At 41.8% G+C, this 25,508-nt stretch overlaps 2 protein-coding genes across 2 annotated transcripts; both read right to left on the bottom strand.

The window, feature by feature from the left end:
* Window positions 1–176: 176 nt before the first annotated feature.
* On the bottom strand, window positions 177–16,139 carry LOC116614724. Its single transcript, XM_048720462.1, has 13 exons — window positions 15,953–16,139; window positions 15,514–15,634; window positions 13,768–13,809; window positions 11,262–11,437; window positions 9,742–10,072; window positions 8,977–9,017; window positions 7,926–8,126; window positions 7,454–7,607; window positions 5,691–5,732; window positions 2,803–2,978; window positions 1,279–1,609; window positions 446–512; window positions 177–279 (listed from the first exon to the last, which is right to left on the bottom strand). Exons 1-12 carry the CDS (start codon window positions 16,016–16,018, stop codon window positions 469–471), a joined length of 1,725 nt encoding a protein of 574 aa, XP_048576419.1. The 5' UTR covers window positions 16,019–16,139; the 3' UTR covers window positions 177–279; window positions 446–468.
* A 1,184-nt stretch (window positions 16,140–17,323) lies between these two features.
* LOC5513836 lies at window positions 17,324–24,954 on the bottom strand. Its single transcript, XM_048720444.1, has 7 exons — window positions 24,765–24,954; window positions 24,295–24,448; window positions 22,561–22,602; window positions 20,024–20,199; window positions 18,501–18,834; window positions 17,714–17,780; window positions 17,324–17,426 (listed from the first exon to the last, which is right to left on the bottom strand). Exons 1-6 carry the CDS (start codon window positions 24,828–24,830, stop codon window positions 17,737–17,739), a joined length of 816 nt encoding a protein of 271 aa, XP_048576401.1. The 5' UTR covers window positions 24,831–24,954; the 3' UTR covers window positions 17,324–17,426; window positions 17,714–17,736.
* Between the last annotated feature and the right edge of the window lie 554 nt (window positions 24,955–25,508).

Here is a 25,508-nt window from a genome sequence, read left to right as displayed (position 1 = left end):
CTGGGCTTCTATTCGGGAAGTCATTGCGGAAAACCTTAACGAGTTCACGAGTGTTGGACACTTTGAGAACTGCCCCCTCCGCGCACACGTTATAGTGTCATGACTCTTAGGGTAGGAGGGAATTAAGGGGGTTGAAGTAAGGGGAATGAAGTAAGGGGAGATGTAAAACTTTCATATTTGAATCAAAGTTCTCAATTTTATTCTTACTTTATCGTTATGGTTTTATTGTTTAATTACCACTATTCTATCCAAGATCGTTGCCCCTGTGATGAAAAATTTCTGCAATAAAACAAACCCATTGTGAATTTTTTTTCGCATTATTGAAAACAAAAGAGCAATGAAATAAACGCCATTCCCGGCGCGTACACAGGGGGGTGCACAGAATGCGCGCGCACCCCCTTGGCCGAAAAGTGGACCTAAACAACATGCTAAGGAGACTACCAACCTTTTCAAATGTCCAAGTTCTTATTATCGCACAAAAACAGTAAACACATCAGCACTGCCGACGTTTTCTACAAAAGAACGTCCACATCATCACATAGGAAATAACAGTTAATTTGAATGAGGAGGGTGGGGCGTTTCAGTCATCGTGTGCATTTTTTTTCTTGTCACCAAGGAGTGCAGTTTTTTGTACCTTAAACACCCCGCCCTCCCCTTCACGTTTTTAATGGTCCGTTCCCATGGACCAAGCGTATCAAGCGAATGACCTCAATAAGGAATTATAATTTGGGGTTTTCCACGCAGTCTCCCATTTCTCCGCTAATGGCGTGTTCACCCACTTCAAAACTCACCACCTTGTGATGCGATAAGATGCCTGCTACCGCCGATGGTGATGGTCGTGTGAAAATAAAAGGCGAGATGGTGACAATGATGGTTTTGGCTGTTTGGTGGTGATGGTGATTGTGAAATGATTATCTTTTCAGTATTAATGACCCATTAATATTATTATTAATATTATGATTATCTTTTCAGTATTAATGTCCCATAAATGGGAGGGGCGAATGTTGGAGGAGGGGTGGTTGGTGGTTTGAGGGGTAGGGGTGGGTGGTGGTTCCAAACCCTTAAGCGCTTTTTGTAAGAACGCGGGGAATAACCTAGGTTTTTATGTACGGGATTTTAAACTGTTCAACAAATTTGGTGTCGGTTGCATATGTACCGCTTGAAACCCGTTGGTTTGAAAAAAACGTCGATATATAAAGAAACATCTGCCCAAAAAAAGTGGGGGGGTGCTGATACTTGAAGTGGTAATTGTATGGCTGTGCTTAATGCGGTGATTACCATGTTTGTTCCAATTAGTATGCGTCCCGATCTTGCTATAAAGGAAAGCCGCTTTTTTATAGCCCTGCTCCCATTTGCAATGCCACAATTGCCCAGTCACAAGCCAACCAAAATCCATTGGACATCCGCCGTAGCTACGGTTGATAAAAAAGTTTCGGTTGTCGGCTGTGTGTCCTTTGATCGAGAAGAAATTTTTGGGTTCTTTGCCAAGATCACTCCAAGGTGAATCTACCAGCCGAGAGGAAGAAAACCAGTTCATCTTGTTCGAGTCGATTGCATTGAAGCCAACAGTCAGGACCTTTGCACCACGTTTGTACAACACAACACGCGCCTGTTGACAAGATATATATATATATGATTTATTAAATGATTACAACAAAGATTATGTCTGTCAGGAAAGAGGTCGATTCGTTAGGAATCAGGTCAGAACGATTCGTGGGGAGACTATGGCGTAAGCTCAACCATTTTCGGCCATTTTCAAATTTACCTAGAAGCCCCAGGGGCCTTGCACCCCCAATCATCAAGAGCACAAAACGGATATGTTCCGCAAAATATCCGTTCTGCAGCCCGTTTTTTTTTTTTTGCTGGCTGAGAAGATGTTAGACCCCTCGGTTGCTGAGGAAAAAAATCGTCCCGAATGGTTCTGCTGGCAAATTTTTGGAGCCCAACAAGTTGTGCTGGAAATATTTTTGGGGTCATGGGGCGGTTGCTTTTGGACAAAAATTCGTCCTTATCGGTACAATATATCGGTATAGACGGAAAAAAACCCTCAACATGCGCACTTCGAAGAGATGGAGAAAGAAGATACAATTTCTTACAATGGCCATCAGTTCCTTGCATTCCGGGCTGATTTTCACTTTTCAAATCACAAAAAATGAGAGGCCAAAATACATTATAGCCAGATTTTGGTTTTTAAGATATTTTTTTTCTTGGTCATCCTTGTGCTATGTATGGGCTCTGGGACGAAAACCTCAAATTTCAATGACATTTTTTAAAAGGTCGCACCAATTTAAAAAAACAAATCGCATTTGATATTACTCACTAAGTACTTAGGGGAATTTTCCGCCTTATTTGATGTAAAATGAGCTCAATGGAAACGTCAAGTCTTGTTTTTCCGTCATGTCATAGGTATAATATATCGTATAATATACGGGCAATTTTTTGTGTGCTATAATGCCTAACCACTGCCTGGCTGGGGGAAAAGGAATGGTCCCTTCTGCGGAAAAGGAATAGATAATTTACTGCCAGCAACTTTTAAAATGGATATTTTCCAAATCAGAACATATTCAAACGGCGAAATATGCCATTTTAACGTGTTTCGGGAAGGGGGCTCGTTGGATGCCCTTGAGTCATCCATCCAAGCCTAAGTTCTTAATTTTCTATTTGCGTTGTTTGGTCAATATTAAATATGTGAAATAAGATTTATCCATCAAACTATCAAAGTCTCCCAACGGATACGATTTTGCTATGATATTTTCAAAAGCTATACAAACTTGAGTAGAACAAATTCAGATTAGAACTTACCTCCTCGGGTTTGAAGACGTTCCACTGACGCACAATTTTATTCTTGTAAGGCCAGTTGTGGACAGGCATAAGGTGAAGCAGCCGCTGGTCAAACTCACGAATGGCAAAGGGCGCCTCCCATAAATCAGCCACATCTTCCCCACTGCCACTTACCAACTTCAACACCATTGTCCAACCTTGGGTAGAAAATAGGACGGAGGATATCACTACTACTACTTCTTCCACCACTACCACTACCACTATACCACTATCATTATCACTACCACTACCACCATACCACTACCACTATACCACTACCACTACTACTATACCACTACCACTATACCACTATCATTATCACTATCACTACCACCATACCACTACCACTATACCACTATCATTATCACTACCACTACCACCATACCACTACCACTATACCACTATCATTATCACTACCACTACCACCATACCACTACCACTATACCACTATCATTATCACTACCACTACCACCATACCACTACCACTATACCACTATCATTATCACTACCACTACCACTATACCACTACCACTATACCACTATCATTATCACTACCACTACCACCATACCACTACCACTATACCACTACCACTACTACTATACCACTACCACTATACCACTATCATTATCACTATCACTACCACCATACCACTACCACTATACCACTATCATTATCACTACCACTACCACCATACCACTACCACTATACCACTACTACTATACCACTACCACTATACCACTATCATTATCACTACCACTACCACCATACCACTACCACTATACCACTATCATTATCACTACCACCATACCACTACCACTATACCACTATCATTATCACTACCACTACCACCATACCACTACCACTATACCACTATCATTATCACTACCACTAACACTACCACTACCACTATCATTATCATTATCACTACCACTACCACTACCACTACCACTACCACTATACCACTACCACTATACCACTACCACTATACCACTACCACTACCACTACCACTACCACTACCACTACCACTACCACTACCACTACCACTACCACTACCACTACCACTACCACTACCACTACCACTACCACTACCACTACCACTACCACTATCACTACCACTACCACCACCACTACCACTACCACTACCACTACCACTACCACTACCACTACCCCTACTACTACCACTACCACTACCACTACCACTACCACCACCACCACTACCACTACCACTACCACTACCATTACCCCTACTACTACCACTATCACTACCACTACCACTACCACTATCACTACCACTACCACTACCACTACCACTACCACTACCACTACCACTACCACTACCACTACCACTACCACTACCACTACCACTACCACTACCACTACCACTACCACTACCAATACCAATACCACTACCACTACCACTACCACTACCACTACCACTACCACTACCACTACCACTACCACTACCACTACCACTACCACTACCACTACCACTACCACTACCACTACCACTACCACCACCACTACTACTACCACTATCACTATCACTACCACTATCACTATCACTACCACTACCACTACCACTATCACTACCACTACCACTACCACTACCACCACCACTACCACTACCACAACCACTACCACTATCACTACCACTACCACTACCACTACCATTACTACTACCAATACCACTACCACTATCACTACCACTACCACTACCACTACCACTATTACTTCCACTACCACTATCACTATCACTACCACTACCACTACCACTACCACCACCACTACCACTACTACTACCACTATCACTATCACTATCACTATCACTACCACTATCACTACCACTACCACTACCACTACCACTACCACTATCACTACCACTACCACTACCACTACCACTACCACTACCACTACCACTATCACTACCACTACCACTATCACTACCACTACCACTATCACTATCACTATCACTACCACTACCACTACCACTACCACTACCACTACCACTACCACTACCACTATACCACTACCACTACCACTATACCACTACCACTAAAAATACCACTACTATTACTATAATGGACACCGTATTGAGGTGGTTGTTATTTATGGTTAAAGAAGGTGGTCGTTGTGCAGAGACGGCAGTTGTGTGGAGGTGAGATTGTGTATAGACATTGTCGCTTTTTTTGTTTATTTTTATATACGTAGGAGGTGGATGCTAGAGGTTTGATTTATGGGGGTAACTGTGCTGAGAAGGACGTTGTGTAGCGGATTTTTTAGGAGATATGTTTATCCGTTTGTTGTGTACAGGTGGTGATTGGTAGGGGTTGCGTCTTTGTGTAGAGGTTGTTGTTGTTAGAAGGTCGTTGTGTAAGGGTGGTTAAACTTAGAAGGTAGATGTTGTGTAGGGAAGGTGGTTGATAGGAGATCGTTGTGTAGAGGTTGTTGTTGTTAGGAGAAGGTCGTTGTGTAAGGGTGGTTGAACTTAGAAGGTAGATGTTGTGTAGGGAAGGTGGTTGATAGGAGATCGTTGTGTAGAGGCTGTTGTTGTTAGGAGAAGGTCGTTGTGTGAGGGTGGTTGAACTTAGAAGGTAGATGTTGTGTAGGGATGGTGGTTGATAGGAGATCGTTGTGTAGAGGTTGTTGTTGTTAGGAGAAGGTCGTTGTGTAAGGGTGGTTGATGTTAGAAGGTCGTTGTTGTGTAGGGATGGTGGTTGATAGGAGATCGTTGTGTAGAGGCTGTTGTTGTTAGGAGAAGGTTGTTGTGTAAGGGTGGTTGATGTTAGAAGGTCGTTGTTGTGTAGGGATAGTGGTTGATACAGTAGGTGGTCGCTGTGTAGATGTGTGAAATGACCACACGCGACTCACCTCCGTCTTTCATGTCACAAAAAACCGGAAACGCCGAGTAACCTGAAAGTAAACAATAAGCACTAAGAAAGAGACAGGGAACCAATAAAAGCAAATCAAACCTCTGCGCAAGGATGTTTTGGCTGTATACTAGCGACATGGCGCCAGGGCATTTGTTCATTTTTCAGGGCCGTAGCAGGGGAGGGGGGGGGCACTGGGGGAACGGTGCCATTTACAAAAACTATAAGGGAATAGCCAGTAGGGGCGTGGCTGTGCCCCCAATATCTATCGGGGTATCACCCTCCTATCATCTTTAAGCAAAATTTTCACCTATATTTGTAATGCTCGACTATACGACTATTTAAGTTTAAAAGGCATAATCAACCATGTGCAATGTGTCTTAAGAAAAAAGCACGGCACTACAGATCACTAATAGACAAATATGTTAAAAGCAAACCAAATAAGGTAAACAACTTCTTATTTTCGGGCTTTTTCGATTTTCGGAAAGCTTTCGACACTATCCCTAGACAAAAACTTTTTGAAAAACTAGAAACGCACGGTATAACGGGTAACTTTTTGTCAGTCATTATATCCATGTACACATCAGACAAATCGTCGTCTGTATAAAAATATTCTGCAAATTCTGCAAGTGGCTCCTCGGAGTCTCTAAATTTTGTTCAAATAACGAGGTTAGGGCTGAACTAGGTAGATTTCCATTAAGAACGAAAGCAATATGCAGAAGCGTCAATTTTGGGCTAAACATAAATCATCCCGAGGAACCAAATCTAGTTAACCAGATATACGAAGACATGAAAATAAGTAATAACCCAGAATTTTGGCACCAGAAATTGGAACGAATTTTTCAACAGGCAACAGGTATGCGCAGAGCGGGGACTTGCCGATTAAATACATTTTATATATAGTCAAACAAAGATTGGCAGACGTTGAATTTCAAAAGTGTATATCAAACGTGAATAATGATAATAGAAATAAACAAGGACAAAGTAATAAATTAAGAACGTATAGGAAATTTAAATCAAAATACATTATTGAAGATTATCTGAGCCAGGTTGTCAATCACAGCCATCGATTATCTTTAACCAAATTGAGACTAAGCAATTGAAACTGGCCGATATTCGAGGCCTTATAAGGTACCGGATGAACGAATTTGCGAAATTTGTAAAAATGGACAAGTAGAAAATGAAGATCATTTCCTTCTCCACTGCCCTTTGTATAAAGGGAAGCGGGAAGAATTGACTAAAACCATAGAAGAAATAGAAAATGTAAAATTCACAAGAATGTCGGATGAAAGTGTTTTTCAATTTCTTATTAATTATTCTGGTAGTAACGTCACAGTGCAAAGAAAAATTGCTAAGTTCATAAATGAATGCTTCGCCCTCCGGGATCAATAACGCTGCCAAACTTGAAATACCGTACAATTATTTGTCTTTTTTATCTTTAGTATTATTTGGACGCAATCAATATACAAGGACATTGTATACGATTCCAAATAAAATGTCTGTCTGTCTGTCTGTCTGTCTGTCTCTTTAACGTCTCTGCATTCGAGGCCTGCTATGCACTGATTTTTCATGTCCCAGGTGAGGCGCTTGAAATAGCTACGACTACGACTAGCTACGGCAGGCCCGTACCCAGGATATTTCTTTGGGTTGGGGGATGCGACCGAAAAAGCGGACCTAATTTTCCGTTGGTGGGGGGGGGGGGGGGGTGAGGCAATTCCTTGAGTAATAACGGTACACGACAAGCTATTATACTGTACTCTTTACCGTTAAGCTTGATCCAGTAGATGCCATTGTTACGAATAGAAAGGTTTTTGTTCAAAATATCCATGCATGATTTCCCAGGCATATTGGGGCTACGTCCGTAGAATCTTCGTGAACCCCTTGGAATACGATCGCACGAGGAGTTAGTAGCACCGTGCTATGAAGAGAAACGCAGGGAACAGAAACAGGAAGTTCTCAGATATGCTCCCTTTATTTCAGAATTCTCAGGTATCAAATTGGGATTTTTTTTTAGCTTTTAGCTGTTGAATGGTAGCGGTAACATTTTCCTGGGGGAGCCAGGCCGGAAAAAGATCTATTTTAGTGCTTTTTTCAATAAATTTAGTACCATTTCGTGAAGAGATAACTAAATGCTATTGTTGAATGAACCATACACAAACTATTAGAAGAAACAGACATCGTGAAAGGCCTGCTGCGACGTTGCTGTTAACCTGAAAATGAATTTAAAGTCTCTTACCCCCGACACCAGATCAGCTGAAATAGCCATCAAGGCCAAGAATAGAATCAGGAGATGGCGTTTCATTTCGGATGAGCGCAGTAAAATTCGGAGAATTACTAACAGTAAGCAATACCGAACAGTTAAGCAGTGTGTAGTGTGTCTGCTTGAATAGATCAGAGGTTTTAACACTCGCAGCACAACAAAGCAATCGCAAGTTCTTATATGTTTTTAACTTGTTAAAACAAGTTCTGCAAATGATACCATGGATACTGCTACTGGGACATAAAGGAAGGGTCATTATTTAACGGGGGGGGGGGGGGGCTGCTATGTTTGGGGGGGGTTGCAATTTTTTGAGCGCCTATTTGGGGGAGCGCCTCAATTTTTAAACAGGATTTAGGGGAGGGGATTATTTTTTGAACAGGTATTCTGATCAATTTTCGAGCCTCGTAACGGTCTAAGATTATGAATTCTGATGAAAAGGACCTCTGATGATGCTATTTAGGATTGAACATAATGACAAACATTTCGCGGGGGAGTATACCGCCTGACCGCCTATATACAATACTATATACCCCCCCTCCCCCATTAATAATGACCTTTCCCTAGCGGAATAAATTCTATTTTTATAATTCTTATACTGTTTACGTACTCTTTTTCTACCTTTTGATTTTATGCATGAAAATCTCTATAACACCCTCTCCCTCTTAGGGTAGGAGGGAATTAAGAGGGTTGAAGTAAGGGGAATGAAGTAAGGGGAGATGTAAAACTTCCATATTTGAATCAAAGTTCTCAATTTTATTCTTACTTTATCGTTATGGTTTTATTGTTTATTTACCACTATTCTATCCAAGATCGTTGCCCCTGTGATGAAAAATTTCTGCAATAAAACAAACCCATTGTGAATTTTTTTTCGCATTATTGAAAACAAAAGAGCAATGAAATAAACGCCATTCCCGGCGCGTACACAGGGGGGTGCACAGAATGCGCGCGCACCCCCTTGGCCGAAAAGTGGACCTAAACAACATGCTAAGGAGACTACCAACCTTTTCAAATGTCCAAGTTCTTATTATCGCACAAAAACAGTAAACACATCAGCACTGCCTACGTTTTCTACAAAAGAACGTCCACATCATCACATAAGAAATAACAGTTAATTTGAATGAGGAGGGTGGGGCGTTTCAGTCATCGTGTGCATTTTTTTTTCTTGTCACCAAGGAGTGCATTCTTTTGTACCTTAAACACCCCGCCCTCCCCTTCACGTTTTTAATGGTCCGTTCCCATGCACCACGCGTATCAAGGGAATGACCTCAATAAGGAATTATAATTTGGGGTTTTTCACGCAGTCTCCCATTTCTCCGCTAATGGTGTGTTAACCCACTTCAAAACTCTTCACCTTGTGATGCGATAAGATGCCTGCTACCGCCGATGGTGATGGTCGTGTGAAAATAAGAGGCGAGATGGTGACAATGATGGTTTTGGCTGTTTGGTGGTGATGGTGATTGTGAAATGATTATCTTTTCAGTATTAATGACCTTTGTCCCATAAATGGGAGGGGCGAATGTTGGAGGAGGGGTGGTTGGTGGTTTGAGGGGTAGGGGTGGGTGGTGGTTCCAAATCCTTAAGCGCTTTTTGTAAGAACGCGGGGAATAACCTAGGTTTTTATGTACAGGATTTTAAACTGTTCAACAAATTTGGTGTCGGTTGCATATGTACCGCTTGAAACCCGTTGGTTTGAAAAAACGTTGATATATAAAGAAACATCTGCCCAAAAAAAGTGGGGGGGTGCTGATACTTGAAGTGGTAATTGTATGGCTGTGCTTAATGCGGTGATTACCATGTTTGTTCCAATTAGTATGCGTCCCGATCTTGCTATAAAGGAAAGCCGCTTTTTTATAGCCCTGCTCCCATTTGCAATGCCACAATTGCCCAGTCACAAGCCAACCAAAATCCATTGGACATCCGCCGTAGCTACGGTTGATAAGAAAGTGCCGGTTGTGGGCTGTGTCTCCTTTGATCGTGAAGAAATTTTTGGGTTCTTTGCCAAGATCACTCCAAGGTGAATCTACCAGCCGAGAGGAAGAAAACCAGTTCATCTTGTTCGAGTCGATTGCATTGAAGCCAACAGTCAGGACCTTTGCACCACGTTTGTACAACACAACACGCGCCTGTTGACAAGATATATATATGATTTATTAAATGATTACAACAAAGATTATGTCTGTCAGGAAAGAGGTCGATTCGTTAGGAATCAGGTCAGAACGATTCGTGGGGAGACTATGGCGTAAGCTCAACCATTTTCGGCCATTTTCAAATTTACCTAGAAGCCCCAGGGGCCTTGCACCCCCAGTCATCAAGGGCACAAAACGGATATGTTCCGCAAAATATCCGTTCAGCAGCCCGTTTTTTTTTTTTTTGCTGGCTGAGAAGATGTTAGACCCCTCGGTTGCTGAGGAAAAAAATCGTCCCGAATGGTTCTGCTGGCAAATTTTTGGAGCCCAACAAGTTGTGCTGGAAATATTTTTGGGGTCATGGGGCGGTTTCTTTTGGAAAAAGATTCGTCCTTATCGGTACAATATATCGGTATAGACGGAAAAAAACCCTCAACATGCGCACTTCGAAGAGATGGAGAAAGAAGATACAATTTCTTACAATAGCCATCAGTTCCTTGCATTCCGGGCTGATTTTCACTTTTCAAATCACAAAAAATGAGAGGCCAAAATACATTATAGCCAGATTTTGGCTTTTAAGATATTTTTTTCTTGGTCATCCTTGCGCTATGTATGGGCTCTGGGACGAAAACCTCAAATTTCAATGACATTTTTTAAAAGGTCGCACCAATTTAAAAAAACAAATCGCATTTGATATTACTCACTAAGTACTTAGGGGAATTTTCCGCCTTATTTGATGTAAAATGAGCTTAATGGAAACGTCAAGTCTTGTTTTTCCGTCATGTCATAGGTATAATATATCGTATAATATACGGGCAATTTTTTATGTGCTATAATGCCTAACCATTGCCTGGCTGGGGGAAAAGGATTGGTCCCTTCTGCGGAAAAGAAATAGATAATTTACTGCCAGCAACTTTTAAAATGGATATTTTCCAAATCAGAACATATTCAAACGGCGAAATATGCCATTTTAACGTGTTTCGGGAAGGGGGCTCGTTGGATGCCCTTGAGTCATCCATCCAAGCCTAAGTTCTCAATTTTCTATTTGCGTTGTTTGGTCAATATTAAATATGTGAAATAAGATTTATCCATCAAACTATCAAAGTCTCCCAACGGATACGATTTTGCTATGATATTTTCAAAAGCTATACAAACTTGAGTAGAACAAATTCAGATTAGAACTTACCTCCTCGGGTTTGAAGACGTTCCACTGACGCACAATTTTATTCTTGTAAGGCCAGTTGTGGACAGGCATAAGGTGAAGCAGCCGCTGGTCAAACTCACGAATGGCAAAGGGCGCCTCCCATAAATCAGCCACATCTTCCCCACTGCCACTTACCAACTTCAACACCATTGTCCAACCTTGGGTAGAAAATAGGACGGAGGATATCACTACTACTACTTCTTCCACCACTACCACTACCACTACCACTATACCACTACTACTATACCACTACCACTATCACTATCACTATCACTATCACTACCACCATACCACTACCACTATACCACTATCGTTATCACTACCACTACCACCATACCACTACCACTATACCACTATCATTATCACTACCACTACCACCATACCACTACCACTATACCACTATCATTATCACTACCACTACCACCATAACACTACCACTATACCACTATCATTATCACTACCACTACCACTATACCACTATCATTATCACTACCACTACCACCATACCACTACCACTATACCACTATCATTATCACTACCACTACCACTACCACTATACCACTACCACTATACCACTACCACTATACCACTACCACTACCACTATACCACTACCACTACCACTACCACTACCACTACCACTACCACTACCACTACCACTACCACTATCACTACCACTACCACCACCACTACCACTACCACTACCACTACCACTACCACTACCACTACCCCTACTACTACCACTACCACTACCACTACCACTACCACTACCACTACCACTACCACTACCACTACCACCACCACCACTACCACTACCACTACCACTACCACTACCCCTACTACTACCACTATCACTACCACTACCACTACCACTATCACTACCACTACCACTTCCAATACCACTACCACTACCACTATCACTACCACTATCACTACCACTACCACTACCACTACCACTATCACTACCACTACCACTACCACTATCACTACCACTACCACTACCACTACCACTACCACTACCACTACCACTACCACTACCATTACCACTACCACTACCACTACCACTACCACTACCACCACCACTACCACTACTACTACCACTATCACAATCACTACCACTATCACTATCACTACCACTACCACTACCACTATCACTACCACTACCACCACCGCTACCACTACCACCACCACTACCACTACCACTGCCACTACCACTATCACTACCACTACCACTACCACTACCACTACCACTACCACTACTACTACCAATACCACTACCACTATCACTATCACTATCACTATCACTATCACTACCACTACCACTACCACTACCACTATTACTTCCACTACCACTATCACTATCACTACCACTACCACTACCACTACCACCACCACTACCACTACTACTACCACTATCACTATCACTACCACTATCACTACCACTACCACTACCACTACCACTACCACTACCACTACCACTATCACTACCACTACCACTACCACTACCACTACCACTACCACTATCACTACTACTATCACTACCACTATCACTATCACTACCACTATCACTATCACTATCACTATCACTATCACTATCACTATCACTATCACTACCACTACCACTACCACTACCACTACCACTATACCACTACCACTACCACTATACCACTACCACTAAAAATACCACTACTATTACTATAATGGACACCGTATTGAGGTGGTTGTTATTTATGGTTAAAGAAGGTGGTCGTTGTGCAGAGACGGCAGTTGTGTGGAGGTGAGATTGTGTATAGACATGGTCGCTTTTTTTGTTTATTTTTATATACGTAGGAGGTGGATGCTAGAGGTTTGATTTATGGGGGTAACTGTGCTGAGAAGGACGTTGTGTAGCGGATTTTTTAGGAGTTATGTTTATCCGTTTGTTGTTTACAGGTGGTGATTGGTAGGTGTTGCGTCTTTGTGTAGAGGTTGTTGTTGTTAGAAGATTGTTGTGTAAGGGTGGTTGAACTTAGAAGGTAGATGTTGTGTAGGGAAGGTGGTTGATAGGAGATCGTTGTGTAGAGGTTGTTGTTGTTAGGAGAAGGTCGTTGTGTAAGGGTGGTTAAACTTAGAAGGTAGATGTTGTGTAGGGAAGGTGGTTGATAGGAGATCGTTTTGTAGAGGCTGTTGTTGTTAGGAGAAGGTCGTTGTGTAAGGGTGGTTGAACTTAGAAGGTAGATGTTGTGTAGGGATGGTGGTTGATAGGAGATCGTTGTGTAGAGGTTGTTGTTGTTAGGAGAAGGTCGTTGTGTAAGGGTGGTTGATGTTAGAAGGCCGTTGTTGTGTAGGGATGGTGGTTGATAGGAGATCGTTGTGTAGAGGCTGTTGTTGTTAGGAGAAGATTGTTGTGTAAGGGTGGTTGATGTTAGAAGGTCGTTGTTGTGTAGGGATAGTGGTTGATACAGTAGGTGGTCGCTGTGTAGATGTGTGAAATGACCACACGCGACTCACCTCCGTCTTTCATGTCACAAAAAACCGGAAACGCCGAGTAACCTGAAAGTAAACAATAAGCACTAAGAAAGAGACAGGGACCCAATAAAAGCAAATCAAACCTCTGCGCAAGGATGTTTTGGCTGTATACTAGCGACATGGCGCCAGGGCATTTGTTTCGTTTTTCAGGGCCGTAGCAGGGGAGGGGGGGGGGTACTGGGGGAACGGTGCCATTTACAAAAATTATAAGGGAATAGCCAGTAGAGGCGTGGCTGTGCCCCCAATATCTATCGGGGTATCACCCTCCTATCATCTTTAAGCAAAATTTTCACCTATATTTGTAATGCTCGACTATACGACTATTTAAGTTTAAAAGGCATAATCAAAGTGCAATGTGGCTTAAGAAAAAAGCACGGCACTACAGATCACTAATAGACGAATATGTTAAAAGCAAACCAAATAAGGTAAACAACTTCTTATTTTCGGGCTTTTTCGATTTTCGGAAAGCTTTCGACACTATTCCTAGACAAAAACTTTTTGAAAAACTAGAAACGCACGGTATAACGGGTAACTTTTTGTCAGTCATTATATCCATGTACACATCAGACAAATCGTCGTCTGTAAAAAAAATTCTGCAAATTCTGCAAGTGGCTCCTCGGAGTCTCTAAATTTTGTTCAAATAACGAGGTTAGGGCTGAACTAGGTAGATTTCCATTAAGAACGAAAGCAATATGCAGAAGCGTCAATTTTTGGCTAAACATAAATCATCCCGAGGAACCAAATCTAGTTAACCAGATATACGAAGACATGAAAATAAGTAATAACCCAGAATTTTGGCACCAGAAATTGAAACGAATTTTTCAACAGGCAACAGGTATGCGCAGAGCAGGGACTTGCCAATTAAATACATTTTATATATAGTCAAACAAAGATTGGCAGACATTGAATTTCAAAAGTGTATATCAAACGTGAATAATGATAATAGAAATAAACAAGGACAAAGTAATAAATTAAGAACGTATAGGAAATTTAAATCAAAATACATTATTGAAGATTATCTGAGCCAGGTTGTCAATCACAGCCATCGATTATCTTTAACCAAATTGAGACTAAGCAATTGAAACTGGCCGATATTCGAGGCCCTATAAGGTACCGGATGAACGAATTTGCGAAATTTGTAAAAATGGACAAGTAGAAAGTGAAGATCATTTCCTTCTCCACTGCCCTTTGTATAAAGGGAAGCGGGGAGAATTGACTAAAACCATAGAAGAAATAGAAAATGTAAAATTCGCAAGAATGTCGGATGAAAGTGTTTTTCAATTTCTTATTAATTATTCTGGTAGTAACGTCACAGTGCAAAGAAAAATTGCTAAGTTCATAAATGAATGCTTCGCCCTCCGCGATCAATAACGCTGCCAAACTTGAAATACCGTACAATTATTTGTCTTTTTTATCTTTAATATTATTTGGACGCAATCAATATACAAGGACATTGTATACGATTCCAAATAAAATTTCTGTCTGTCTGTCTGTCTCTTTAACGTCTCTGCATTCGAGGCCTGCTATGCACTGATTTTTCATGTCCCAGGTGAGGCGCTTGAAATAGCTACGACTACGACTAGCTACGGCAGGCCCGTACCCAGGATATTTCTTTGGGTTGGGGGATGCAACCGAAAAAGCGGACCTAATTTTCCTTGGGGGGGGGGGGGGGAGGCAATTCCTTGAGTAATAAGGGTACACGACAAGCTATTATACTGTACTCTTTACCGTTAAGCTTGATCCAGTAGATGCCATTGTTACGAATAGAAAGGTTTTTGTTCAAAATATCCATGCATGATTTCCCAGGCATATTCGGGCTACGTCCGTAGGATCTTCGTGTAGCACCGTGCTATGAAGAGAAACGCAGGGAACAGAAACAGGAAGTTCTCAGATATGCTCCCTTTATTTCAGAATTCTCAGGTATCAAATTGGGATTTTTTTTAGCTTTTAGCTGTTGAATGGTAGCGGTAACATTTTCCTGGGGGAGCCAGGCCGGAAAAGGACCTATTTTAGTGCTTTTTTCAATAAATTTAGTACCATTTCGTGAAGAGATAACTAAATGCTATTGTTGAATGAATCATACACAAACTATTAGAAAAAAACAGACATCGTGAAAGGCCTGCTGCGACGTTGCTGTTAACCTGAAAATGAATTTAAAGTCTCTTACCCCCGACACCAGATCAGCTGAAATAGCCATCAAGGCCAAGAATAGAATCAGGAGATGGCGTTTCATTTCGGATGAGCGCAGTAAAATTCGGAGAGTTACTAACAGTAAGCAATACCGAACAGTTAAGCAGTGTGTAGTGTGTCTGCTTGAATAGATCAGAGGTTTTAACACTCGCAGCACAACAAAGCAATCGCAAGTTCTTATATGTTTTTAACTTGTTAAAACAAGTTCTGCAAATGATACCATAGATACTGCTACTGGGACATAAAGGAAGGGTCATTATTTAACGGGGGGGGGGGGCTGCTATGTTTGGGGGGGGGGGGGTTGCAATTTTTTGAGCGCCTATTTGGGGGAGCGCCTCAATTTTTAAACAGGGTTTAGGGGAGGGGCTTATTTTTTGAACAGGTATTCTGATCAATTTTCGAGTCTCGTAACGGTCTAAGATTATGAATTCTGATGAAAAGGAGCTCCGATGATGCTATTTAGGATTGAACATAATGACAAACATTTCACGGGGGAGTATACCGCCTGACCGCCTATATACAATACTATATACCCCCCCCATTAATAATGACCTTTCCCTAGCGGAATAAATTCTATTTTTATAATTCTTTTACTGTTTACGTACTCTTTTTCTACCTTTTGATTTTATGCATGAAAATCTCTATAACACCCTCTGTTTCAATTAGTTTTAGCTAATTTCATTTTAGATTGTCACATAGTCACGTGGACGAGACAGGAAACCCAGTTAAAATACACTAGGCCACAGGTAACCCGCATATGCGTTAGCATATGTGTTGTTTGTTGCCTCCTGGTCTCTTTACAGTATCAGATGATTTCGGGGGAGGGGATTGGTAGTGCTTGACCTCCGATAATTCACCAAACCCTCGGTTACTTGATTTTCTTGCTAACCTTAGCAAATATCCATTTCTCTTTTACTTTATTTTACAAAAACTACTGGAACCATCAATGATTGAATCTTTTGATAATCCGTGAGACATCATCAGTGTCCGCATTGTTTTAAAATACCATAATAATATCAGCACACTATAAGACAGGCCCGTAGCCAGGGGGGGGGAGGGGTCGGGGGTTCGGAAATTTCTGGCTACGGACGTGCGAGGTTATGTTTTACTGTCACGATCGTAGTTGAGTCTGGGCATCATATTCTCATACTTTCATTTCATACTCTCTTGGTCTGGGCTTCTATTCGGGAAGTCATTGCGGAAAACCTTAACGAGTTCACGAGTGTTGGACACTTTGAGAACTGCCCCCTCCGCGCACACGTTATAGTGTCATGACTCTTAGGGTAGGAGGAAATTAAGGGGGTTGAAGTAAGGGGAATGAAGTAAGGGGAGATGTAAAACTTCCATATTTGAATCAAAGTTCTCAATTTTATTCTTACTTTATCGTTATGGTTTTATTGTTTGATTACCACTATTCTATCCAAGATCGTTGCCCCTGTGATGAAAAATTTCTGCAATAAAACAAACCCATTGTGAAATTTTTTTCGCATTATTGAAAACAAAAGAGCAATGAAATAAACGCCATTCCCGGCGCGTACACAGGGGGGTGCACAGAATGCGCGCGCACCCCCTTGGCCGAAAAGTGGACCCATATCAAAACTTGGGTGTCCTTCATACCCACTCGGCCGACCTCTTGGGAGCCTGGGTCTAAGGGCCCATATAAGGCAATACATACGAAGGACACTATATGTGGGGAATATGATTGATATGTAAACAACATGCTAAGGAGACTACCAACCTTTTCAAATGTCCAAGTTCTTATTATCGCACAAAAACAGTAAACACATCAGCACTGCCGACGTTTTCTACAAAAGAACGTCCACATCATCACATAGGAAATAACAGTTAATTTGAATGAGGAGGGTGGGGCGTTTCAGTCATCGTGTGCATTTTTTTTTTGTCACCAAGGAGTGCATTCTTTTGTACCTTAAACACCCCGCCCTCCCCTTCACGTTTTTAATGGTCCGTTCCCATGGACCACGCGTATCAAGCGAATGACCTCAATAAGGAATTATAATTTGGTGGTTTTCCACGCAGTCTCCCATTTCTCCGCTAATGGCGTGTTCACCCACTTCAAAACTCTTCACCTTGTGATGCCATAAGATGCCTGCTACCGCCGATGTTGATGGTCGTGTGAAAATAAGAGGCGAGATGGTGACAATGATGGTTTTGGCTGTTTGGTGGTGATGGTGATTGTGAAATGATTATCTTTTCAGTATTAATGACCTTTGTCCCATAAATGGGAGGGGCGAATGTTGGGGTAGGGGTGGTTGGTGGTTTGAGGGGTAGGGGTGGGTGGTGGTTCCAAATCCTTAAGCGCTTTTTGTAAGAACGCGGGGAATAACCTAGGTTTTTATGTACGGGAAAACTGTTCAACAAATTTGGTGTCGGTTGCATATGTACCGCTTGAAACCCGTTGGTTTGAAAAAAACGTTGATATATAAAGAAACATCTGCTCAAAAAAAGTGGGGGGGCGCTGATACTTGAAGTGGTAATTGTATGGCTGTGCTTAATGCGGTGATTACCATGTTTGTTCCAATTAGTATGCGTCCCGATCTTGCTATAAAGGAAGGCCGCTTTTTTATAGCCCTGCTCCCATTTGCAACGCCACAATTGCCCAGTCACAAGCCAACCAAAATCCACGTGACATCCGCCTTCGTAGCTACGGTTGATAAAAAAGTGTCGGTTGTGGGCTGTGTCTCCTTTGATCGTGAAGAAATTTTTGGGTTCTTTGCCAAGATCACTCCAAGGTGAATCTACCAGCCGAGAGGAAGAAAACCAGTTCATCTTGTTCGAGTCGATTGCATTGAAGCCAACAGTCAGGACCTTTGCACCACGTTTGTACAACACAACACGCGCCTGTTGACAAGATATATATATATGATTTATTAAATGATTACAACAAAGATTATGTCTGTCAGGAAAGAGGTCGATTCGTTAGGAATCAGGACAGAACGATTCGTGGGGAGACTATGGCGTAAGCTCAACCATTTTCGGCCATTTTCAAATTTACCTAGAAGCACCAGGGGCCTTGCACCCCCAGTCATCAAGGGCACAAAACGGATATGTTCCGCAAAATATCCGTTCTGCAGTCCGTTTTTTTTTTTTTGCTGGCTGAGAAGATGTTAGACCCCTCGGTTGCTGAGGAAAAAAATCGTCCCGAATGGTTCTGCTGGCAAATTTTTGGAGCCCAACAAGTTGTGCTGGAAATATTTTTGGGGTCATGGGGCGGTTGCTTTTGGAAAAAAATTCGTCCTTATCGGTACAATATATCGGTATAGACGAAACAAACCCTCAACATGCGCACTTCGAAGAGATGGAGAAAGAAGATACAATTTCTTACAATAGCCATCAGTTCCTTGCATTCCGGGCTGATTTTCACTTTTCAAATCACAAAAAATGAGAGGCCAAGATACGTTATAGCCAGATTTTGGCTTTTAAGATATTTTTTTCTTGATCATCCTTGCGCTATGTATGGGCTCTGGAACGAAAACCTCAAATTTCAATGACATTTTTTAAAAGGTCGCACCAATTTAAAAAAACAAATCGCATTTGATATTACTCACTAAGTACTTAGGGGAATTTTCCGCCTTATTTGATGTAAAATGAGCTTAATGGAAACGTCAAGTCATGTTTTTCCGTCATGTCATAGGTATAATATATCGTATAATATACGGGCAATTTTTTATGTGCTATAATGCCTAACCACTGCCTGGCTGGGGGAAAAGGATTGGTCCCTTCTGCGGAAAAGGAATAGATAATTTACTGCCAGCAACTTTTAAAATGGATATTTTCCAAATCAGAACATATTCAAACGGCGAAATATGCCATTTTAACGTGTTTCGGGAAGGGGGCTCGTTGGATGCCCTTGAGTCATCCATCCAAGCCTAAGTTCTCAATTTTCTATTTGCGTTGTTTGGTCAATATTAAATATGTGAAATAAGATTTATCCATCAAACTATCAAAGTCTCCCAACGGATACGATTTTGCTATGATATTTTCAAAAGCTATACAAACTTGAGTAGAACAAATTCAGATTCCAACTTACCTCCTCGGGTTTGAAGACGTTCCACTGACGCACAATTTTATTCTTGTAAGGCCAGTTGTGGACAGGCATGAGGTGAAGCAGCCGCTGGTCAAACTCACGAATGGCAAAGGGCGCCTCCCATAAATCAGCCACATCTTCCCCACTGCCACTTACCAACTTCAACACCATTGTCCAACCTTGGGTAGAAAATAGGACGGAGGATATCACTACTACTACTTCTTCCACCACTACCACTACCACTATACCACTACCACTATACCACTATCATTATCACTAACACTACCACCATACCACTACCACTATACCACTACCACTACTACTATACCACTACCACTATACCATTATCATTATCACTACCACTACCACCATACCACTACCACTATACCACTATCATTATCACTACCACTACCACCATACCACTACCACTATACCACTATCATTATCACTACCACTACCACCATACCACTACCACTATACCACTATCATTATCACTACCACTAACACTACCACTACCATTATCATTATCATTATCACTACCACTACCACTACCACTACCACTACCACTACCACTACCACTACCACTACCACTACCACTACCACTACCACTATACCACTACCACTATACCACTACCACTATACCACTACCACTACCACTACCACTACCACTACCACTACCACTACCACTACCACTACCACTACCACTACCACTACCACTACCACTACCACTACCACTACCACTACCACTACCACTACCACTACCACTACCACTAACACTACCACTATCACTACCACTACCACTATACCACTACCACTACCACTACCCCTACTACTACCACTACCACTACCACTACCACTACCACTACCACCACCACCACTACCACTACCACTACCACTACCCCTACTACTACCACTATCACTACCACTACCACTACCACTACCACTACCACTACCACTACCACTACCACTACCACTACCACTACCACTACCACTACCACTACCACTACCACTACCACTACCACTACCACTACCACTACCAATACCACTACCACTACCACTATCACTACCACTACCACTACCACTACCACTACCACTACCACTATCACTACCACTACCACTACCACTACCACTACCACTACCACTACCACTACCACTACCACTACCACTAACACTACCACTATCACTACCACTACCACCACCACTACCACTACCACTACCACTACCACTACCCCTACTACTACCACTACCACTACCACTACCACTACCACTACCACTACCACTACCACTACCACTACCACTACCACCACCACCACTACCACTACCACTACCCCTACTACTACCACTATCACTACCACTACCACTACCACTATCACTACCACTACCACTACCACTACCACTACCACTACCACTACCACTACCACTACCACTACCACTACCACTACCAATACCACTACCACTACCACTATCACTACCACTACCACTACCACTACCACTATCACTACCACTACCACTACCACTATCACTACCACTACCACTACCACTACCACTATCACTACCACTACCACTACCACTACCACTACCACTACCACTACCACTACCACTATCACTACTACTATCACTACCACTACCACTATCACTATTACTATCACTACCACTACCACTACCACTACCACTACCACTACCACTACCACTATACCACTACCACTACCACTATACCACTACCACTAAAAATACCACTACTATTACTATAATTGATACCGTATTGAGGTGGTTGTTATTTATGGTTAAAGAAGGTGGTCGTTGTGCAGAGACGGCAGTTGTGTGGTGGTGAGATTGTGTATAGACATGAACGTTTTTTTTGTTTATTTTTATATACGTAGGAGGTGGATGCTAGAGGTTTGATTTATGGGGGTAACTGTGCTGAGAAGGACGTTATGTAGCGGATTTTTTAGGAGTTATGTTTATCCATTTGTTGTTTACAGGTGGTGATTGGTAGGAGTTGCGTCTTTGTGTAGAGGTTGTTGTTGTTAGAAGGTTGTTGTGTAAGGGTGGTTGAACTTAAAAGGTAGATGTTGTGTAGGGAAGGTGGTTGATAGGAGATCGTTGTGTAGAGGTTGTTGTTGTTAGGAGAAGGTCGTTGTGTAAGGGTGGTTGAACTTAGAAGGTAGATGTTGTGTAGGGAAGGTGGTTGATAGGAGATCGTTTTGTAGAGGCTGTTGTTGTTAGGAGAAGGTCGTTGTGTAAGGGTGGTTGAACTTAGAAGGTAGATGTTGTGTAGGGATGGTGGTTGATAGGAGATCGTTGTGTAGAGGTTGTTGTTGTTAGGAGAAGGTCGTCGTGTAAGGGTGGTTGATGTTAGAAGGTCGTTGTTGTGTAGGGATGGTGGTTGATAGGAGATCGTTGTGTAGAGGCTGTTGTTGTTAGGAGAAGGTTGTTGTGTAAGGGTGGTTGATGTTAGAAGGTCGTTGTTGTGTAGGGATAGTGGTTGATACAGTAGGTGGTCGCTGTGTAGATGTGTGAAATGACCACACGCGACTCACCTCCGTCTTTCATGTCACAAAAAACCGGAAACGCCGAGTAACCTGAAAGTAAACAATAAGCACTAAGAAAGAGACAGGGACCCAATAAAAGCAAATCAAACCTCCGCGCAAGGATGTTTTGGCTGTATACTAGCGACATGGCGCCAGGGCATTTGTTCGTTTTTCAGGGCCGTAGCAGGGGAGGGGGGGCACTGGGGGAACGGTGCCATTTACAAAAATTATAAGGGAATAGCCAGTAGAGGCGTGGCTGTGCCCCCAATATCTATCGGGGTATCACCGTCCTATCATCTTTAAGCAAAATTTTCACCTATATTTGTAATGCTCGACTATACGACTATTTAAGTTTAAAAGGCATAATCAAAGTGCAATGTGGCTTAAGAAAAAAGCACGGCACTACAGATCACTAATAGATCACTAATAGACAAATATGTTAAAAGCAAACCAAATAAGGTAAACAACTTCTTATTTTCGGGCTTTTTCGATTTTCGGAAAGCTTTCGACACTATTCCTAGACAAAAACTTTTTGAAAAACTAGAAACGCACGGTATAACGGGTAACTTTTTGTCAGTCATTATATCCATGTACACATCAGACAAGTCGTCGTCTGTAAAAAAAAATTCTGCAAATTCTGCAAGTGGCTCCTCGGAGTCTCTAAATTTTGTTCAAATAACGAGGTTAGGGCTGAACCAGGTAGATTTCCATTAAGAACGAAAGCAATATGCAGAAGCGTCAATTTTTGGCTAAACATAAATCATCCCGAGGAACCAAATCTAGTTAACCAGATATACGAAGACATGAAAATAAGTAATAACCCAGAATTTTGGCACCAGAAATTGAAACGAATTTTTCAACAGGCAACAGGTATGCGCAGAGCGGGGACTTGCCAATTAAATACATTTTACATTGACATTGAATTTCAAAAGTGTGTATCAAACGTGAATAATGATAATAGAAATAAACAAGGACAAGGTAATAAATTAAGAACGTATTGGAAATTTAAATCAAAATACATTATTGAAGATTATCTGAGCCAGGTTGTCAATCACAGCCATCGAATATCTTTGAACAAATTGAGACTAAGCAATTGAAACTGGCCGATATTCGAGGCCCTATAAGGTACCGGATGAACGAATTTGCGAAATTTGTAAAAATAGACAAGTAGAAAATGAAGATCATTTCCTTCTCCACTGCCCTTTGTATAAAGGGAAGCGGGGAGAATTGACTAAAACCATAGAAGAAATAGAAAATGTAAAATTCACAAGAATGTCGGATGAAAGTGTTTTTCAATTTCTTATTAATTATTCTGGTAGTAACGTCACAGTGCAAAGAAAAATTGCTAAGTTCATAAATGAATGCTTCGCCCTCCGGGATCAATAACGCTGCCAAACTTGAAATACCGTACAATTCTTTGTCTTTTTTATCTTTAATATTATTTGGACGCAATCAACATATAAAAGGACATTGTATACGATTCCAAATAAAATTTCTGTCTGTCTGTCTGTCTGTCTCTTTAACGTCTCTGCATTCGAGGCCTGCTATGCACTGATTTTTCATGTCCCAGGTGAGGCGCTTGAAATAGCTACGACTACGACTAACTACGGCAGGCCCGTACCCAGGGTTGGGGGATGCGACCGAAAAAGCGGACCTAATTTTCCGTTGGGGGGGGGGGGGGGTGGGGAGGCAATTCCTTGAGTAATAACGGTACACGACAAGCTATTATACTGTATTCTTTACCGTTAAGCTTGATCCAGTAGATGCCATTGTTACGAATAGAAAGGTTTTTGTTCAAAATATCCATGCATGATTTCCCAGGCATATTGGGGCTACGTCCGTAGAATCTTCGTGAACCCCTTGGAATACGATCGCACGAGGAGTTAGTAGCACCGTGCTATGAAGAGAAACGCAGGGAACAGAAACAGGAAGTTCTCAGATATGCTCCCTTTATTTCAGAATTCTCAGGTATCAAATTGGGATTTTTTTAGCTTTTAGCTGTTGAATGGTAGCGGTAACATTTTCCTTGGGGAGCCAGGCCGGAAAAGGATCTATTTTAGTGCTTTTTTCAATAAATTTAGTACCATTTCGTGAAGAGATAACTAAATGCTATTGTTGAATGAACCATACACAAACTATTAGAAAAAACAGACATCGTGAAAGGCCTGCTGCGACGTTGCTGTTAACCTGAAAATGAATTTAAAGTCTCTTACCCCCGACACCAGATCAGCTGAAATAGCCATCAAGGCCAAGAATAGAATCAGGAGATGGCGTTTCATTTCGGATGAGCGCAGTAAAATTCGGAGAGTTACTAACAGTAAGCAATACCGAACAGTTAAGCAGTGTGTAGTGTGTCTGCTTGAATAGATCAGAGGTTTTAACGCTCGCAGCACAACAAAGCAATCGCAAGTTCTTATATGTTTTTAACTTGTTAAAACAAGTTCTGCAAATGATACTGCTACTGGGACATAAAGGAAAGGTCATTATTTAACGGATGGGGGGAGGGGGCTGCTATGTTTGGGGGGGGGGGGGGTGGAATTTTTTGAGCGCCTATTTGGGGGAGCGCCTTAATTTTTAAACAGGGTTTAGGGGAGGGGCCTATTTTTTGAACAGGTATTCTGATCAATTTTCGAGCCTCGTAACGGTCTAAGATTATGAATTCTGATGTAAAGGACCTCTGATGATGCTATTTAGGATTGAACATAATGACAAACATTTCACGGGGGAGTATACCGCCTGACCGCCTATATACAAAACTATATACCCCCCCCCCCCCCCCCCCCCCCCCCCATTAATAATGACCTTTCCCTAGCGGAATAAATTCTATTTTTATAATTCTTATACTGTTTACGTACTCTTTTTCTACCTTTTGATTTCATGCATGAAAATCTCTATAACACCCTCTGTTTCGATTAGTTTTTGCTAATTTCGGGATTACTCTAGACTATTTGATCTGA

The sequence above is a fragment of the Nematostella vectensis genome, chromosome 13 (genome assembly GCF_932526225.1).
Source record: "Nematostella vectensis chromosome 13, jaNemVect1.1, whole genome shotgun sequence".
In the NCBI taxonomy this organism is placed as follows: Eukaryota; Metazoa; Cnidaria; class Anthozoa; order Actiniaria; family Edwardsiidae; genus Nematostella; species Nematostella vectensis.
This window is presented reverse-complemented; position numbering and strand designations above follow the sequence as displayed.

Excerpts from the sequence above, each read along its gene's own strand:
- LOC116614724 (XM_048720462.1), bottom strand. The coding sequence starts at position 16,018 with ATGAAACGCCATCTCCTGATTCTATTCTTGGCCTTGATGGCTATTTCA. Across the intron at positions 11,438-13,767 it reads TTGTGACATGAAAGACGGAG|GTTGGACAATGGTGTTGAAG; the intron begins GTGAGTCGCGTG and ends TTTCTACCCAAG. Across the intron at positions 1,610-2,802 it reads ACGTCTTCAAACCCGAGGAG|GCGCGTGTTGTGTTGTACAA; the intron begins GTAAGTTCTAAT and ends TCTTGTCAACAG.
- LOC5513836 (XM_048720444.1), bottom strand. The coding sequence starts at position 24,830 with ATGAAACGCCATCTCCTGATTCTATTCTTGGCCTTGATGGCTATTTCA. Across the intron at positions 24,449-24,764 it reads CAGCTGATCTGGTGTCGGGG|CACGGTGCTACTAACTCCTC; the intron begins GTAAGAGACTTT and ends TTCTCTTCATAG. Across the intron at positions 20,200-22,560 it reads TTGTGACATGAAAGACGGAG|GTTGGACAATGGTGTTGAAG; the intron begins GTGAGTCGCGTG and ends TTTCTACCCAAG.